The sequence below is a fragment of the Protopterus annectens genome, chromosome 1.part0 (genome assembly GCF_019279795.1).
Source record: "Protopterus annectens isolate FY-2018-M chromosome 1.part0, PAN1.0, whole genome shotgun sequence".
NCBI lineage: Eukaryota > Metazoa > Chordata > Ceratodontiformes > Protopteridae > Protopterus > Protopterus annectens.
Window position 1 is genome coordinate 1,871,654,393 of NC_056725.1, and position 19,325 is coordinate 1,871,673,717.

Sequence of the window (19,325 nt, forward strand, 5' to 3'; positions counted from 1 at the left end):
TAATTCCTGCTAAAGCGAGGAGGTTGAACTTGCAGAAAATCCTTAATAGTTTGCATAGACTTGGCCTTATCCTCCATCTTCTTGAGCACTTCATCTACTTTGCTGCCAAAAAGACTGTCCTTATGCAAAGGTACATCTAAAAGCTTAGCCTTGACAGGCTCTGGAAGGGGCTGTCCCTGAGCCAAGCGTGCCTTCTAATAACAGTTCCAGTAGCTGTAGCCCTGCATGAGGCTTCTAGAATGTCAAACCCACAATGTAAAGAATGTTTATTGACAAGACTGGCAGAATTCAGCAAATGCTGCATATCCTTACTCTCTGCCAAGAGAGGCACACTTGCTATCCTAGACTTAATAGCCTCCAAGGTGTGCTGCTGGTACTTCAACATATGAAAAAGACAATTAGCAAGACCTAATAGCAAGAGTGGCAGAGGTATAAACTTTTTTTTACCCCACCTATCTAGGTTCCTAGATTCCCTGTCAGAAGGAACATGATTTTTGGTAACAGTGGCCTTAACACCTTTAGGGCCTTGAGAAATAATCTCTGGATCAGCCAACGGATTCCTGAAAAGAAACAGATGAGAATCAGGGACTCTATAGTACCTGTCAGGTTTCCTGGGAGCAGGAGGAGCCAAATTTGGAGTCAAGGAATTTTCCAGAAAAACATCATCAATCACTTCCAACACCGGGGAAACAGCCAGAGGCTTATGCTGAGTTAAATCCAAAAACTCCCTAACCCTTTTCTTAGATTGGGGATAATCCCAACTTTCCCATTTAAAATGCTCCCTGAGAGTATGCAAATTATCACCAAAAGAGAAATCCTCTGGGGGAGAAGCAGAAGGGATGGACTTCTCTGCATCTGAATCCTCAAAAGGAGGAAAAGCCTGAGAAACTTCCTCTTCACCAGCAGAAATGCTAGAAGAATCAGAACCAGAAAAAGGCAAAGCCTCAGGAGAAACATCCCTACTCCTTTTAGAAGGAGAAGGCTGTGAATCCCTAATATGAGTCAAAAGGTCATTAGCCATTTTAACCATTTGGGATTGAGGGGAACAAGAAGAAACTGGAGCCTGCTTTTTCACAGGCTTACGACTGGAAGATTTACCTGCAAGTCTGAAGGACTCAGGAGGTCTGGCAACCGCCAAAGTTGCAGTAGAGGTTGTCGGTATGAACTTGCTGTCTGAACGAAAAACAGAGGCCTCAGACACCGGAGTCAGTTTAGCGGCTCCGGATCCAGCTGAAGAGGGAACAGGTGAAAGGTCAGAAGGCAAAATGGAGGCCTGGGGGACTCTGAAATGGTCTTAACCGAGGTTTGCGGTTGAAAATCCGCAGACTGCAGGGGCTGGAAAGGCGCTTCACTGGCTACCGCATGACTGACGACCATCCTACCCATCATCCGAGGACTTAACCTTCTGAAGCCTGTCTCGGTCCTTATCCTTGCGTTTCTTGGGGATATCTGAAGCCTGAAGACCAGCAGAAGTCATACCAACAAACTTGGGCCAAATTCCAAAATGTTTAGCTAAAAGCTTAGCCCGACGACGAATGGCACACGGATTAATGGAGGCACAGCGATCACAATTAGGAATGTCATGGTCAAGGCCTAAATAAATAATACAATGGGAATTAAAATCTCTACGAGGAACCTGCTTTCCACAGGTAAGACAAGTATTAACCTTTTCTGACATTTAAGGCAAGAAAAGAGGATTCCCAACAGGGTACTTATCTGTAGTTGACTTCAACTTTGTAGTCTGAAACAAAAAAGGTAAACTGCCAACCGGCACTCGTGCAAGAAATGCTTCTGCTTCGGGGCTCTGCAGCAAGGAAGACTGAGGAAGTGACGTCAGCTGCCTCCCTTTGTATCGGACGTCCTGACATCCTTTACAACTGACAACAGCCGATGTCATATTTTCTTACCTTTGGTATTCTGGCCGATCGAGGGTTACCGGGAGACGGATAACCCATTGGTTAGGACTGCAACAGTGAAACACGAAAAACATCCTTTTCCATTTATCAGCATAAGACTTCCTGGTAATGGAGTGTCTGGCCTCACAGATAACATTCAGAACCTGTTTACTGAGGCTGGCAGATTGGTTAGGGGTTAGGAAATAAGCGAAGCTGCCAAACCGAGGGTCTGCAATTGGGGATGCATGAATTTCCCCTCCCCTCTGGGTCATCAGGTTTGGAATCTGAGGAAGATGCCAATAGGTTAGCGGGGACAGGCTGCGCAGCAAGGGGTACCAGTGCTGCTGGGGCCAATTTGGAGCTATAAGAATGGTCCTGGGTTTTTCCTGGCTTATTCAGAGCAGTACCCTAGGAATGAGAGGCAGGGGAGGAAAGGCATAGACTGATAGACTGACCCAGGGTAAGGACAGGGCATCCACTCTCCAACCCATGCAGTGATGCTCCCTGGTACAGAATTTGCTGAGCTGATGGTTGGTTTGGGAGGCAAATAGGTCGACCTTCAGGGTTCCACTTTTGAGTTACTAGGGTGAAGGTACTTCTGCTGAGTTGTCACTTGTGTGGGTCCAGAAGATTTCTGCTCAATTGGTTTGCCAGGGAGTTGAGAGAGCCTGGTAGGAATTGTGCTAAAAGGTCTAGTTGCATGGCAGAGGCTGTGTGCCAAAGGGTCATGGCCAGCCTGCATAGAGGGTAGGAAGGAGTCCCTCCCTGCTTGTTGATGTACCACATCACAGTGGTGGTGTCTGTTTTGATCAGGAGAGCCCCTGGCGAGAGAAGGGGCTTGAAAGCTATCAAAGCATGCTGCACAGACATCATCTCTTTTTAACTGATGTACAGAAGGATTTGCTGTAGGCTCCACTGCCCCTGTATGCACCTGCTGTCCAGGTGTGCACCCCAAGCGTAGTCTGATGCATCTGTGGTGAGGGTCTGGGCGGATGGGGGTGGGGAGAAAGGCATTCCCTTGTTGTGGGAGCATGCTGCTGCCACCAGAGAAAATCTTTTCTGAGGCAAGGAATTATAGGTAGAAGAGTTTCCACGTCTTGAGTGTGTTGGCACCAAAGGTTCTTTAGGTACCACTGAAGTTTCCTCACATGCAGTCTGGCATATGGAATGAGTAGTATGCAAGATGCCATGAACCCCAGAGCTTGAAGGATCTTCCTTGCAGTTAGCTGGGGCTGGTGGCTAGTTGAGAGAAGTAGACTGTATTTGTTTCTCTGGAGTAAGGTATGCCATCTGGGATGCTGTGTCCATACTTGCTCCCAGGAAAATTATCCTTTGGGTGGGCACCTATTTGGATTTCTTTTCGTTGATTGTGTACCCTAGGGAGGTTAGTACGGTCTTTACAAAGGCTAGGTGTATGAGCAGTTTTTCCTGGCTGTCTGCCTGAATAAGGCAGTCGTCTAAGTATGGGTAAATCTGAATATTTCTTTGTCTGCAAAAGGTAATGGCCGGAACAAAACATTTTGTGAAAACTCTGGGAGCAGTACATAAGCCAAAAAGATGCACAGAGAAATGAAAGTGTTGAGATCCTGCCCTGATGAGAAGATATTTCCTGCATGATCCCCTGACAGGAATGTGGAGGTAGGCCTCCTTTAGATCTAGGGTGGCTAGCCAAGAGTCTTTGGAGAGCATGGATAGCAGCTGCTGGAGGGTGAGCATTTTGAATTTTGGGATCACCAGGAAGGTGTTTAGAATGGATAGATCGAGGATGGGATGCCAGGTGCCCTCTTTTCTGGACACCAGAAAACGTCTGGAGTAGAAACCTTGGCCTATCTGTTCTGCAGGAACATGCTCTATTGCCCTCACAGAGAGCAGGGAAATGATTTGCTTTTGTGCCTTTGCCCACTGATTTGGGGCTAGGTCTGGGAACCCTTTTTGGGGTTGGAAGGGAGTGGAAGGAAAATTTGTATACCTGAGAGACAATGTTCAGAACCCAGTGGTCCTTGGTAATGGAGGCCCAAGTGCTTCAGTGAAAGGAGAGTTTTCCTCCTAGGGGTAAGTGAATGTGAGCAGAGGGAGGGGGTGGTGGAGGCGAGTCATTGTGCGTTCTTACCACAAGGGGGTGGTTTAGAACTCCCTGGTTTGGATGTGGAGGTAGTCCACTGCTTAGATCTCTGTATTCCCTGGGGCTGCTGTCTGGGTGTGGTCTGCTTCCACGGGGCCTACACTGGGCCTGTTTACTGGGAGCAGGAAAGGACCAGTGTTTGGAGGGACAATGCCTGCTGAAACTAGGGGGCTGGAGCTGCAAGCAATCCTTAACTATTTACATAGATTTTACTTTTTCTTCCATCTTTTTTAAGTCCTCTTCTGCCTTAGTGCCAAATAAGTTATCTTTGGGCAAGGAGGCATCCAACAATTTAGTTTACACATGGACTCGCAGGGGCTGTTCCTTAAGCCTTGCATGCCTTCTAATGACAGATCCAGTGACTGCTGTCCTGCAAGAAGCTTCTAGGGTGTCAAAACCACAATGCAAGGTGTGTGTAGTGGCTTGACTTGCAGAATGCATTAACTCTTGTAAATATTTAGAATCTGCCCAAGCAGAAAAGGAAGCTATTTTTTAAGGAGTTGCAAGGTATGTTGCTGAAATTACAGCATACGGAACTGACAATTTAGCACCCTGATAGCAAAAGTAGCTGAGGTGTATACTTTTTTTACCCCATCTGTCCAATGCTCAGGAATCCCTGTCTGAGGGGGTGGGATTATTAGTAGAGGTAGCTTTAATACCCTTTGGCCCTTGAGAAATGACCTCTGGTCAGGTATAGGATTTTTAAAAAGATATTTGTTTGAGTCAGGGACTCTATAGTACCTGTCTGGCTTTCTGGAAGCAGGAGGAAGGGCATCAGGAGTTGAGCTGGATTTGAGGTAAACATCCTCCACAACATATAGGACTGGGGGGGGGGGTGGCCAAGGGTCTGTATTGTGGAAGATCTAGGAATTCCCCAGGTCTCTTTTTAGACTGAGGGTTAGTCCTGACTCTCCCATTCAAAATGCTCCCTTAAGGTATGCAGGGTTTCCCAGAAGGAATGGAATAGTCTGCATCAGAATCCTCATAAGTGGAGAGGGGCTGCATGTCTTCATATTCAGATACATCTGAGTCTTGTTCAGACAGAACTACAGGGGACAGAACTCTTTTCCTTTTGAAGGAGGTAGCTTGGCTTCCCCTGATCAGCATGATAAGGTCTTCCACCATTTTAAGCATTTGAGACAGGCAAGGTAGCAGGTGCCTGAGAATGGATCGTCAGTTTCTTGGGTGTGGATCGTACCCTGAGCCTGAGGAACTCTGTAGTCTTAGAAAGAACGGTAGTCGCGAAAGAAGACGTCAGTTTGTGTTGAGATTTGGTAGTGCGAAGGCCTTACTCGGAAGCCGGTACCTGCTCAGGGGTTCGCTGACACATCCAAGGGTGAGACAACCACAGGATCCTTATTCGAAGAGTTTTGCGGAAAGGGTCTCGGTAGCAGCCTGCTAATCAAGAGAAGTGGGCATCAGGGGCTGGGAAAGTACCTCACTGAGTACCAGAAAACTGATGACTAGCTTAACGGAAGCGTAGTCAGTAGATTTGGACCTGTGCGGTCTTGTCTCTGTCTAGCTTTATGTTTTTTTGGAAGATCTGCTGTTGGATGGCTTAACAAAGCCATATCAGAATGCAAGGACTATAAGTGAAAATATCTGGCTACAAATAGGGCCCGACGATGGATATTTCTGGCATGGAAAAAAGCACAGAAGTGACAATGAGGGACGTCATGGTCTGGACCTAAACAAGTGAGGAAGTAAGAGTGGAAGTCTCGGTGTGGTAACTGTTTTTCACAGGTGAGACAATTATTAACTTTTTCTGACATTGGTTAGTGCAAGAAAAAAGGATCCCCAACGGGGTACTTAGCTTTAGAAGACTTAAACTTCAATTTGGTAGATGAAAACTCAGGTAGAGGCTGACCGGCACTCGTGCAAACTACTTCTGCTTCAGGCTCCATGGCAAGAAAGACTGATCTAATGGCATTGGCTGCCTTACTTTATACTACTGACGTCAGTCCTCAAGTGACAGCAACCGAAGCAGAAATACTAAGTCTCTGGTATTTGGGTCGGCCGAGGGCTACCCTGGCAGGGCTAACCCAAATGTGATGACTGCAACAGTGTAGCACGAACATCTGAATCAAAAATAGCTATCACTTATGAAAACAATGGACCTCTCTGGAAACGCATCTTGTCCAACAGGCAGCAAACAATATCAGAGGTAGATCAGCTAGGAGGAGGGAACTGTGGATAGGGAAGGAGTCACAGCTCTCAGATTCAATACTCTGGTATAAGGCACAGTGGTCAGATCCCAAATTTTGAAATAAATGAAAACAGACAACATTGGATCCTGGCATGAACTCTAAAGCCAGGACAGGATTTGTCATGACCATCCTACATGGATTACTCTGCAATCACCAACTCAGGGTCAGCCAATCACTGTTCCATACGTTTTGAGAATCTCCCCAAGTGTCATCAGCATTGCAAAAATGAACAATACAGTGAATACAGTACTATTATCCCAGGTGCTTGCCATAATTTTAGATGCACAAGTATTCACTGTTGCAGTAATTTCCCTTTCCTATGGCCAATCTAGATATTTTTTTTTGGGGGGGGGGGGACCAGTCACCTATCCCTCTACCTTCCCTCTCTGCTCCCATTAAAAGGTCCCCCTTCTCAAGCAGACTGACTTTGAGAGGCAGCTTTAGGGGTTCTTCTGGTTTGGGTTGCCATACCTACTGGGAGTATTCCTCTTGGGATGGTTCATGTTCTACTCTCAGCCCAAAGCACTGCACACTGAAAGGACAAGAAGAGACTAAATGGAGATGCTGGAAGACACCCCTGTTACACCACCGATATGTTGACATCTAGGTGGAAGGGTATCCCATCTGACCTTGAGGAGGAAGGGGTAGAAAGTTCTGGAAGTTGAGCTCATCGGGCCTTTTGCCTCTAGGCAGCTTATCTGTCTCCAGGTTACAGGAATAGGATCATCTTTTTTTTTGGGGGGTGGGGGATTCCCTTTTTCTTTTACGAATAGGAACCCCTGACAATTACACAAACAGAGAACAACTGCATCCTCTTGAGAAATAATACAAGGTCCTGAGCCAGTATTAGGTCTTGACAGAGAAGACCTAGGAGTGAAAAATTGGAAGAAAGCCTACCCATCCCCTGAGACAAGATGGCAAACATCAGAGCATTAGACATCTTTGCCTTGTATCTGTACAACCATCTTGAAAGGTGGGCAGGTGCTGATGACATCTTAAACCAAAGAATGTCTTTATGAACAAGAAGCAAGAGAATACTGCCTCCACTCCTTGGTTATTAAAATCTGGACTTTGGTTGAAGTGCCTTGACTCAGGAGAACATGCAGTCACAGCCAAGCAAATGGAAACCTGTTGAGGGACATTATTACAGTCCTCACGAGTCAAGGGATACTTTCAAAAACTTCTCACATGACAATGTCCTCAAACCTAGGGTGGCATTTGTACTCTATGACACTGCTACTTTCAGTTTTATTGAGCAGAGTATCCAAGGACAACTAGACCGATGCTATGAAAAACCAATGACATGGCACGCAGCCTTTCTGGTTTAAGTAGTCCTAGAGATTTGGTTCTCCAAATGATGGTCTTCTGACTGAGTCAAACACAATGAGGATGAAAAGCTATGTTATGCTTCATCTGCAAGCAAAAGATACAATGATTATGGAAGTCTCTGTACAGTACTTGCTTCCTACACATACTACAATCATTAAATACAGTCCTTCATGCTTGAAATCTAATATTTTAAGCTTGTAAGAAATAAAAGTACAGTTTTGTACCTACCATAAATTTAGATGTTCGAGTGTTCACACTGCTGCAGTCATCACACCTGGGTTATTATCCTGCCGTCAGGTGGTCCCGCAGTCGGTCCGAGTTCCAAAGTCTTGGTCTGGTGTCGGTTGCTGTCGCTTCTTCCCTGACGTCAGTGCGCCAGGGGTATACAAGATGCATCCGACGCCATTTTCTTCAGTTTTTCTTGCCCCAGATGTCAGGTGCCCCCAATAAGTAGGCAATACATATTGCTATATAAAAATAAAACAATACCTTCAGTCACAAGCAAATACACCACAGAGGTTGTATAGGATAGAAAGGTATAGATAAGTCCAGCTAGTTCAGAGGGGATGGAGGGAGGGTAACCTGGACTGCAGCAGTGTGAACACTCGAACATCTACATTTATGGTATGTACAAAACTGTGCTATGTTCATCGTGTTACACTGCTGCAGTCATCACACGTGTTGAATCCCAAAGCTAAGGATGGGTGGTGGAACTACACAGGGTTTGGAGAGGCTAGCAGGCCCTGCAGAACTGCAGTGGCAAAGCCAGCTCTGGTTTTAGAGTATAGAGGTAAGTGATAGTGCTTGGTGAAGGTGTGCACTGAACGCCAAGTTGCAGCCTCCAAAATATCCTTGGTTGGTACCCCTCTGAGGAAGGCTGTTGATGTTGCTGTAGCCCTGGTGGAATGAGGCCTGATGTTACAAGGCACAGATTTCCCATGGTGTGTGTAGCAGAAACGGATACAATGTCCTATCCATTTTGAAATGGTCTGTTTTGAGATAGCTTTTCCTTGAGATCCTGCAGCATAGGATACAAAGAGCTGGTCAGATTTTCTGAAAGCCGTAGTTTTATCCAAGTAGTGACGTAATTGCCTGTGAATGTCCAAAGAGTGTAGGGGCCTTTCCCCTTTGTTCTGGGGGGTTGGGTAAAAGGTGGGCAAATGAATGGTTTGGTTTAGGGCCACACTGGATATCACCTTTGGCATAAAGGAAGGGTTAGTTTGTAAAGAGACTCTGTCTTGATGAAAAATGATGAAAGGCTCCACTGCCATTAGGGCCTGTAGTTCTGAGACTCTTTGTGCTGAAGTTATTGCTAGCAGCAGGGCAGTTTTCCAAGATAGGAACTGTAGATCAGCTGTGAAAGCTGGTTCAAAGGGTGGAAGTGTAAGCTTTTCCAAAAACAAAGTTGAGATCCCAAGTTGGTGTTGGTGCTCTCCGAGGTGGTCTTATGTTCTTAGCCCCTCTGAGGAACTGTCTTAGTAATGGATGTGAAAATAAAGGAGGATCTGTGTTGCATTGAGCTGAAATAGCTGAGGCGTGGATCTTTATAGATGAGAAGGAAAGTCTTTTGTGCAACATCTCAGTTAAATATTGAAGAACCTGAGGAATATTTGGGACAAGGAGATTTTGGCCTTTAGCCTGGTTCCAGGCACAGAATCTTTTCCATTTGTCTGAATAGACTTTCCCTGGTGCTGGGCCTCCTGGCCTCCAGGCCTCCAAAATGACGTCCATCACAGCTTTAGAGAGAAGTGTTGACTGGTTGTTTAGGCAATTTGCCATGCAGCCAGATTTAAAGTCTTGAGCTGGCTGTGTAGAATCTGATTGTTTTGCTGAGTGAGTAGGTGAGGAACTGTAGGTAAAAATCCATGGTGGGCCTTGAGCCATGTTCCTTAGTATTGGATACCAGTGTTGGTGTGGCCAGTCTGGAGCAATGAGTATCATTTGTGGCCTCTCTAATCTGGCTTTCAGCAACACCTTTGCCAGAAGAGGCAGTGGAGGAAAGGCATATACTGTCAATGTTTTCCAACTGAATGAGAGGGCGTCCACTTTCCAAGCTAGTGTGTGGTATGTCCTTGTGCAGAATTTCCGTAGTTGGTAGTTTTGGGGGGAAGCAAACAGATCTATGTCTGGGCTCCCCCATTTTTGAGTTATCATTGCGAATACTTGTGGATCTAGTTTCCACTCGTGAGTATCTGTGATGTTTCTGCTTAGATCGTCTGCCAGTGTGTTTTTCTTTCCTGGCAGGAATTGTGCTTGTAGTTGAACTTGGTAGGTCAGTGCTGTGTTCCACAAGGTCATTGTTTGTCTGCATAGGGGGTAGGAGTGTGTGCCCCCTTGCTTATGTACCACATCACTGTGGTGTTGTTAGTCTTTATTAGGAGTTGTCCTGGATGTAGGAGGTCCTTGAAAGCTGTTACAGCATTTTGTACAGCTAGCATCTCTTTTTGATTGATATGTAGATGCCTTTGGTTTGCAGACCATTTGCCCTGAATATACTGTCCTGCCATGTGTGCTCCCCAGGCATAATCCGATGCATCTGTTGTTATAGTTTGCCTGGCTGTGGGTAAGGTAAAAGGCTGACCCTTGTTGAGGTGACATGCCTGAGCCCACCATAGAAACTCCTGTTGAAGGCAGGGAATGAGTGGTATCACTGTTTCCAAGTTGTGGCTGTGCTGTGTCCATACGCTCTTCAGGTACCATTGTAATTTCCTCATATGCAGTTTTGCAAATGGTATTAGTAGTATGCAAGATGCCATGAATCCCAAGGCCTACAGAATTTTTCTTGCAGGGAGTTGGGTCTTTGTTGCCATCATTTTGAAGTATTGAGTCAGTTGTCCTTGCTTGTCTGGCATGAGATAAGCCATCTGGGCCATTGTATTTAAGCTGGCACCCAGGAATATTATGTCTTGTGAGGGCACTAGTTTTGACTTCTTTTTGTTTACTGTGTACCCTAGGCAACTTAGTAGGTTTTTGACAAACGCCAGATGCTTTAATAGAATGTCCTTGCTTTCTGCTTGAATAAGGCAGTCGGTCCAGGTATGGATATATTTGAATCCCTCTTTGTCTGCAGTATGCAATTACTGGTGCCAGGCATTTTGTGAAGACCCTGGGCGCAGTAGATAAGCCAAAGGGCAGTGCAGAGAATTGGTAATGGGTTGAACCTGCAATAAATCGGAGGACATGCAGGTATGCCTCCTTGAGGTCCAACGTTACTAGCCAAGCCTTCTTGCCCAGCATGGGAAGAAGTTGCTATAGTGTTAGCATCTTGAATTTGGGTACTTCCAGGTATGTGTTTAGAAATGAGAGGTCCAGAATGGGTCTCCAGGCTTTGTCCTTTCGGGGAACTAGAAACAGTCTTGAGTAAAATCCTTGTCCTTGCTCCTGTGTAGGAACCTTGTGAATGGCGCTCAAGTCCATGAGAGTTGAAATTTGCTTTTGAGCCTCTGCCCATTGATTTGGTGGCAGGTTTGGCATTCCTTTTATCCTTGGCAAAGTGTGAAAGTGGAATCTGTATCCTTGAGATACAATATTAAGACCCATTTGTCCTTTGTGATGATGTGCCAATTGTCTGCAAAAAGTGCTAGTTTTCCTCCCAAGGGAGTTTCCAAGAGGGTTTTGCTTGGTAGTCAGAGGGGTAAGTCATTGTGTTTGTCTTCTGGTAGTTTGAGACCTGTCTTCTCCTCCTTTTTGGGTTGTGGCACTCCATTAACGAGGCTGGTTAAGAGCCTTGTGGCTGGCCTCTGCCTCTTGGGCGTCTGTATCTGCCCCCCTGTGGTCTGACAGAAGCTGGAAAGGACCAGTTTTTGGTTGGCCAATTTCTGCTGAAACGAGGGGGTTGAACCTGTAAAAAATCCTTGACCGTCTGCATAGATTTTGCCTTATCCTCCATTTTCTTTAAAACAACTTCTGCTTTTACACCAAATAAAACATCCTGCTGTAAAGGTGCATCCAATAACTTTGCTTTAACATGATCAGGTAAAGTTTGTTCTTTTAACCAAGCATGCCTACGTATGACAGACCCTGTCACTGCTGCTCTACAAGAAGCTTCCAATGAATCAAATCCACATTGCAAAGTATGTTTTCCCACTTGTTCAGCTGAATGCAACAAATCTTGCATTTCCTTGTAATCTGGCTGGTCTGTATGTGCGAGCATTTTTTGTTTTAATTGAGACATCAGATATTGTTGATATTTCAGCATGTGAAACTGACAATTTAAGGCCCTCATAGCTAGAGTAGCTGAGGTATACACTTTCTTTCCCCATCTGTCTAGTGCTCTAGAATCCCTTTCAGAGGGCACAGGATTTTTAGCAATAGAGGCCTTAACCCTTTTGGGACCCTGGGAAATGGTTTCTGGGTCAGCAACAGGGCTTTTATACAGGAATTTGTGGGAGTCAGGGACTCTGTAGTATCTATCTGGTTTGGCTGGTGCTGGAGGTAGTGAATCTGGGTTAAGGCTAGATTCTGAATAAACATCATCCACAATGTCTAACACAGTTGGAATAGCAAGTGGTCTGTGCTGGGGTAGTAAAAGGAACTCTCAGAGCCTTTTCTTTGAATCAGAGTAATCCTGGCCTTCCCAGTGGAAATGTTCTCTCATAGTATGTAAGGTTTCCCCAAAAGAGTAGTCTTCTGGGGGAGATGCAGAAGGGATAGACTCTTCAGCATCAGAATCTTCATAAGGGGGAAAGGAATATTCCTGTTCCTCAGAAGAGTCTGAGGAAATTGAAACCTGGTCAGAGGAAGCGTAGTCCTCCTCCTGCCTTGGCCTTTTATCAGGAGGGGGATGGGAACTCCTGATTAGGGTAATGAAGTCTTCAGCCATCTTAAACATCTGTTTCTTAGGCATGGGGCCTTGTACTGGAGGACTGCTGTACAGTCTTCTTTGTTTTTAAAGGAGTTTTCAGTTTTGCATAGGATTTAATAGTGAGTGTAGTCGGTCTGAAGACACCTTCTGCAACTGAAGGCGTTTCAACTGCACTGGAATCCCCTTCAGGTATGGAGTCGGAAGGGCCTAAAGGTAAAGGTTGTGGAGGCCTAGCAATCTCCGCTTGTGAATCGGATGTCGCCTGGGGTTCTAAATCAGCGGTCGTCAGGGGCTGCGTAGGCGCCTTACTGAAAACCGGAGAACCGGCAACTGGCCTAGCAGAGGCCACGGAATCTGGTTTGGATTTCGGTTGCCTGTCCTTATCTTTGTGTTTTTTATGCATTCCGGTCGTCGCTTGGTCTGACGGCATGGTATAATTAAATTTCCTACCAAGATAATGTCGGGCCAAATCAAACCGAAGTTTAATAGTTCGTTTATTAAACCTAGCACAAAACCTACAACCTGTGACGTCGTGGTCTGGGCCTAGGCAAGGAATACAATAAGAATGAAAGTCCTTATGAGGTATTTGCTTCCCACAAGAAATGCAATTGTTAACTTTTTCTGACATTGGACTGAGGCAAGAAAAGGTTCCCCAACAGGGTACTTAGCTTTATGAAGACTTCGGTCTGAAATTCGATTTGAAAATCTCAGGAGTCGGCCAACCGGCACTTGCGAACTGCTTCAGCTTCAGGCACCGCGCGGCAAGAAAGTCTGAAGAAAATGGCGTTGGATGCATCTTATACACTGCTGGCGCACTGACATCAGGGAAGAAGCGACAGCAACCGACGCCGGACCAAGACTTTGGAACTCGGGCCGACTGTGGGACCGCCTGACGGCAGGATAACCCGTGTGTGATGACTGCAGCAGTGTAACACGATGAACATCATAAGATTTCCTGCTGCAATGGAGAGTTTACCTGTACTGTGAAAGACAAGTTGAACTGATGAATTGATGACACTATAAGCAACTCGCATCAATTATCTCAAGATACTACAGATGGTGAGAGCAGGTGAATGCCCCTCACATCAGAATATGCTGACATTCAGGTGTCAGAGCATTCACTTAGCCAAAAGGGCAGAAGCTTAGCTGGCTCAACCAGTCCAATGTACCAGTCCTACAAACTAGTACCCCCAGCTCTTCAAGTAAAAGGAGGGAGGGGGATGCCACTGCAAACCAGCTAGGTGGCCAGATGCACAACTCCCCCCACTCCACAGCCACTCAGGTCCTGTTTTTTGCCCTGCTCCCAACCCTCCTGCCTCACATTTTAGTTAAAAGGAAATAATTTCTTCTTTTAAACTGTAGCATACAATTTTTACAGTTTATATCCTAAACACGCAGGGTGCTACAGTGCTCATGTTTTAGTTAAAAAAAAATTCCCTTTTAAACTGTAGCATGTCTTTGCCATTTCATTCTTTACTTTTGCTATGCGAAGATAGCATTTTTAATCATGTTTTATGGTGTTGTAGTGGATACTTGAAAAAAAAAAAAAAAAACAATAAAGCATCAACTTGCACACAAGTTCATACACTCCCAAAGGACACCTGTACATATGCATAGTTACACTATGCACGCATTTAAACCAATCACTCAAAGACAAACACATACACACAAAATATAACGTGTTAAGTGTTTAACAATGCAGCAGCAGCAGCATGAGTAACTTAAGGGTAGTGCAAAAGGATATCACTCCCTTTACATAGCATGCAAAGCCTGACAAATAGTAAAAAAAACAAATCAATCTGTATTGGTAAATGAATTAAATGATTTGAAAGAATGCTTTCCAATGCATACACAACTCCACCCAATACAAAAACCTAAATGACATGTTTTAAAAGTGCCTGAGACCATTACATCTCCCAGAATCTACAAATGAGCTGGGGTATTGACGGGTATATACATCTGCAGGAATATCAGACCGATGTGTAGTTTACCTTTTACTAAATGTAAAACAAATTCACCCACCTTCTTGCAATACAAAACAACTTCTTCAGCAAACTTATCAATAAAACTTACAAAGTTCTAAAATACTTAAAAGGGCCAAGACTACTGAAAACTGCTTATAACACCCCACAATAAACTGCATTCTTAACAAATCCTTAACTTAAAAGACACTGTAAAACTAATTATGCGTTTTCCTATATAAATGTGCAAAAGATGTATGCAGGCTGTCTGTCAGATTTTCATACTAACTTAACTGCAAAAAGATCTTCAGGATTCATAAAAGGTCTCTGTACTAACATTCTTTGTCAGCTTCCTGCATCCGTGTGTCTTCTTCCTGCAGATATGTCTGGAGGTTCTTCAACACAAGAATCTTGAGATTTACCGAGGCATTTTTGTCGAACAGTATGTTGTTGTACATGTTCTTCACCTCCTGCTCAAACATTAAACTTGGATGTTGAATACAAATGAAACCTGTAAAAATAAGAAGTTTTGGGGTTATTTTTCTTTGCATGGGATCGGTTAACTGCAAAGCACTAACTGTCAATAAAAGACATTTACTAACTATAACGTATCAGAAATAAAGTTTTCCACAACAGCAGCAGTAAATGTAACAATAAAAAAAAAAAAAATCAAGCAAATGTTTAAAACTCAAGAATAATGAAGTTTCTCAGTTCGGGTAATTGTAATTTTGTTGTGGAAGTCACCTTGAAGTGACTGGATGAATATGGACTATGACGTGATTTGAATGGTAAAAGGAACTGAGGAAATGTAGCCACACTCTACATAGGAAAGCACAGTTTGGGGGTATAAAAACAAAGTTCTGAAGGTCAGTCCTCAAGCTGAATGTCCAAATTGCTGGCAAACCTCTACAACAAGGAAAACTACTGTAACTGTGATCCCTGTGAGAAAAGCAGCTTCCTGTACTGCCAAAGGCTAGGGAGCTTGAAACCATTCATTCCTGCTGCTATAGGGAGCAATTAAGAACAAGCGTCTTTCTTTTCCCTTGAATTCTCTTACCAGGAATGGAAACTGAGAAAATGGTGGGAAACAGTACAGGAACCTCTGCTGTCACAAAATGCAGGATGTATATATCTGAACAATGCAAGGCATGCAGAATAATGTAAACAGGGAGAAGATTCCATCCTCCTAAGAGGTGAATAAGCCCAGCTTCTGGAACTCAGCACTCCTTCCCCTCTACACTTTGATGTTCATATGGGAAGGTGCTCACAATGTGCCTTTGGGGAATGTCCACCTATACTACTTATGGTTCTTTCTTATACTGGTAGCCTCCAGGAATCTGACACTGACTGATAACACTAACTGTACAAATGAACAAGGGAAGAAAGACCCCCCCCCCACTTATAACAGCATAACAAGAACCACCCCAAAGGTGCCCTTTCAAGTTTTAGGTCAGCTGGGGGAATGGTGCCTTAAGGTAGCAGCAGAGAAGGGAAGACAGGTGACTGTGCACCTATTCCGCTCTGAATATCCCGAGGATAGTAAGGGGTGAGACTGATGCAGAGGCATTACAGTAAGTGAACACTCAATATCTACAATTACGGAAAGTTCTGAATATAACTGGACTACAGTCATTTAAAAGTTCACTGCTGCAGCAGTCTTCACATGTAGGAAGACTCACAAAAGTGCAACGGTCACAGTGAGTAGATGGCCATAAGGATGTGTTGCCTGAATTAACTCCTACAGGATGGCCATGGCATATCAACTCCAACCATCCCCTGCCCCTTTCAGGTCAACATTTGCTGTACTGTTGGGGAATGAATGTCCTGAACGGGAGTGGGCTGATTGACAGAGAGAAGGGGGAAAAATTGCATAAAAAATCCTGCCCTCAACAAGGCTAGTTTATAAACCAGACTGACCCCCCCCCCCCCTCAAGGAAGACCGTAAGGGCTGCTGTGGCTCTAGTAAAATGGGCACCTACGTGCCACTGTATGCTTTTGGCAAGGAAGGAGCAAAATCAACAAATACAATGGGCCAACCATTCATAGGTGGTTGGTCTGGATGCAGGCCTTCTCTCCCCTTAGAAAGGGCACAAATAAGAGCACTAGTTTTCTAATGTATTTTGTCCTGTTCAGGTAAAATCTAAACTGCCTATACACATTCAGGGAATGCAGAATTCTCTCTCCCCTGTGCTCAGGGGGTTAGGGAAGTACACTGATCACACCTCTTAGAACAAGAAATCTGGACAAAGTCATACATAAAAGCGGGACAAAAGGCCCAAAAATAGGGACAATTTTTAAATACTGCTGTTATAAACTTAAAAAGTTGATAGAACAACAGATTTTGCATTAGCATGCATTTTCTGAAGGGTATGAAGTGAGAGACTCAAATGTCTGTCATTATTTTCTAGCTTCAATCTTTAATGATTTGCCACTAATTTACCAGAAAACCACAATTTTATGAAAAACGGATAAAAAATATGAGGCCAAAATCTGTACAGTTGAGAGGTATGACTGATGTGAATGGCCATATTCAAAAGCAACTCTTACTAATTTAGGTGCACATATTTTTTTTATTGTGTAGAAAGACCCTGTCCTACTGAAGATTAGAAAAGACTCTTTTGCGCATCAGGCCTGTAGTTCTGAAACTCTTCTGGCTGCCATATTGGCCCACCAAGATAGTTCTCTGGAGCAAGAACATCAAGGAAGTAGAAGCAGCTGGTTCAAAGGGAGATAATGTCAGGTTTCTCAGGGACACATCTAAGGTCTCATGGTGGACTAGGCTCCCTCTTGAGGGTACATGAGGACTTTTAGAAACTGTTTTACAGGAAACAAGAAACAGCAGGAATTTCTAGGCAGGAAGGCAGAGACAGCTGAGATATGTACTTTAACAGGGGCACTAGACTATCCAGATTTGTAGAGGACTGTGGACACCAACACGTGTGATGTGTCTTAACTCCTCCTTTGACATCAGAGAGAGAGAGAAAGTACAGTTGTGTACACTTACCATAAATGTAGAAGTGTATTCATTGCTGCAGTCATTCCATTTGGGTAATCTGCTGGCAGGTTGCCCTCAGTCGGCCTGAGTAACAAAGTCTTGGGTCCTGCGTCAGTTGCTGTCTCCTCTTCCATGACGTCAGGTCGTCAGGGGTATAAAACATGCAGCCGATGCCATTTTATTCAGTTTTTCTTGCCCCAGATGTCAGGTACCCCCCAAATGGGGAGCAAAAAAATATATATAAATAAACTGTAAAGATATAAATGCACTTTTAGAAACATAAATTTTACCTTCAACTAAACGCAAATACACCACAAAGGCTTTTGAGTATAGTGAAGGAAAGAAAAGGTATAGAATGGGGGATGGCGGGTGGGTAACCCGGACTGCAACAGTGAATACACTCGAACATCTACATTTATGGTAAGTGTACACAACTGTAATATGTTCTTCGTGTTTCACTGTTGCAGTCATTACATTTGGGTAGAATCCCAAAGCTGAGGATGGAACTAAACAGCATTAGGAGCGGCTATAAGGCCCTGCAGGACTGCAGTGGTAAAGCCTGCCCTGGATTTAGAGAAGAGAGGTAAATGATAATGCTTTGTGAAGGTATGAACAGAGCTCCAAGTAGCAGCTTCTAGAATGTCTTTGGTTGGGACCCCTCTAAGAAAAGCTGCTGAAGTAGAGGCAGCCCTGGTGCAATGTGATCTGATCCCCTTGGGCACAGGTTTACCATGGTGCAAATAGCAGAAATGAATGCAGTGACTTATCCTTTTAGAAATAGCCTGCTTTGATATAACCTTCCCCTCTGATCCTGCAGCAAATGCTACCAGTAGTTGCTCAGACTTTCTTAGAGATTTGGTCCTGTTTAAGTAGAATCTTAGTTGTCTGTGTATATCCAATGAATGCAGAGTCTGCTCCCCCTTGTTCTGCAGATTTGGGTAAAATGTTGGCAGGTGAATTGTCTGGTTAAGAGCCACAAGGCATAAAAGAAGGATTGGTCTTGGGGGCCACCCTGCCACCCTGTCCGGGTAAAAAATGAAAGGCTCCACTGCCATGAGAGTCTGTAGTTCTGAAACCCTTCTTGCTAAAGTGACTGCCAAAAGAAAAGCTGTCTTCCACGACAGAAATTTTATATCTGCAGTAGCTGCTGGTTCAAAAGGAGGCAGGGTGAGTTTTGCCAGCACAAAATTGAGGTCCCATGCAGGAGTTGGTGCTCTCCTGGGAGGCCTTAAATTTTTGGCCCCTCTGAGATACTGTTTAAGCAGTGGATGAGAAAAGAGGGGAGGCTCTGTGTTGTAATGAGCTGAGATGGCAGAGGCATGGATTTTTATTGAAGAAAAAGATAGGCACTTGTCAAGCATCTCAGTTAAGTATTGTAAAATCTGAGGAATACTGGGCTTTGCTGTGTCAATTCCTTGTGCTTGGTTCCAAGCACAGAATATCTTCCATTTAAAAGCATAAGATTTTCTAGTACTAGACCTTCTGGCTTTCAAAATGACATCCATCGCAGGTTTACTGAGAGATGTGGTTTGAATAATTAGTTGATCAGTCATGCTACAAGAGTCAGAGTTTGGAGCCGAGTGTGCAGAATTTGAAAGTTCTGCTGAGACAGTAGATGAGGTGTTTGAGGCAAGTACCACGGAGGAAGGTGTGACATATTCCTTAGAAGCGGGTACCAGTGCTGGCGTGGCCAGTCCGGAGCAATTAGGATCATTTTTGTTTTTTTTTTCCTGTCCTTTAGTAAGACCTTGGAGACTACAGACAGAGGGGGGAAAGGCATAGACTGATAGGTTTTTCCAGCTGAAGGATAGAGCATCCACTTTTCATTCCTTTTTGTGATGAGTTCTTGTGCAAAATTTGTCCAAATGATAGATCTATTTGCCTCTCCCCAAAACTATGCCTGGGCTCCCCCATTTCTGTGTTAACCTGTTGACGATTTGTGGATCCAGCTTCCATTTGTGCGGGTTCATAAGATTTCTGCTTAGGTCGTCTGCCAGAGTATTTTGCTTTCT

At 44.4% G+C, this 19,325-nt stretch overlaps 2 protein-coding genes across 3 annotated transcripts in view; one reads left to right on the forward strand and one right to left on the reverse strand.

The window, feature by feature from the left end:
* Positions 1–19,325, reverse strand: part of NIPBL (NIPBL cohesin loading factor) — a 4,951,262-nt gene that overhangs the window by 946,045 nt on the left and 3,985,892 nt on the right. The window contains exon 38 of the mRNA XM_044076429.1: positions 14,656–14,829. Coding sequence (XP_043932364.1) covers positions 14,656–14,829 — 174 coding nt within the window. The remainder of the gene's footprint in view (positions 1–14,655; positions 14,830–19,325) is intronic.
* Positions 1–19,325, forward strand: part of IST1 (IST1 factor associated with ESCRT-III) — a 1,439,276-nt gene that overhangs the window by 264,556 nt on the left and 1,155,395 nt on the right. The gene's annotated exons all lie outside the window — the stretch shown is intronic.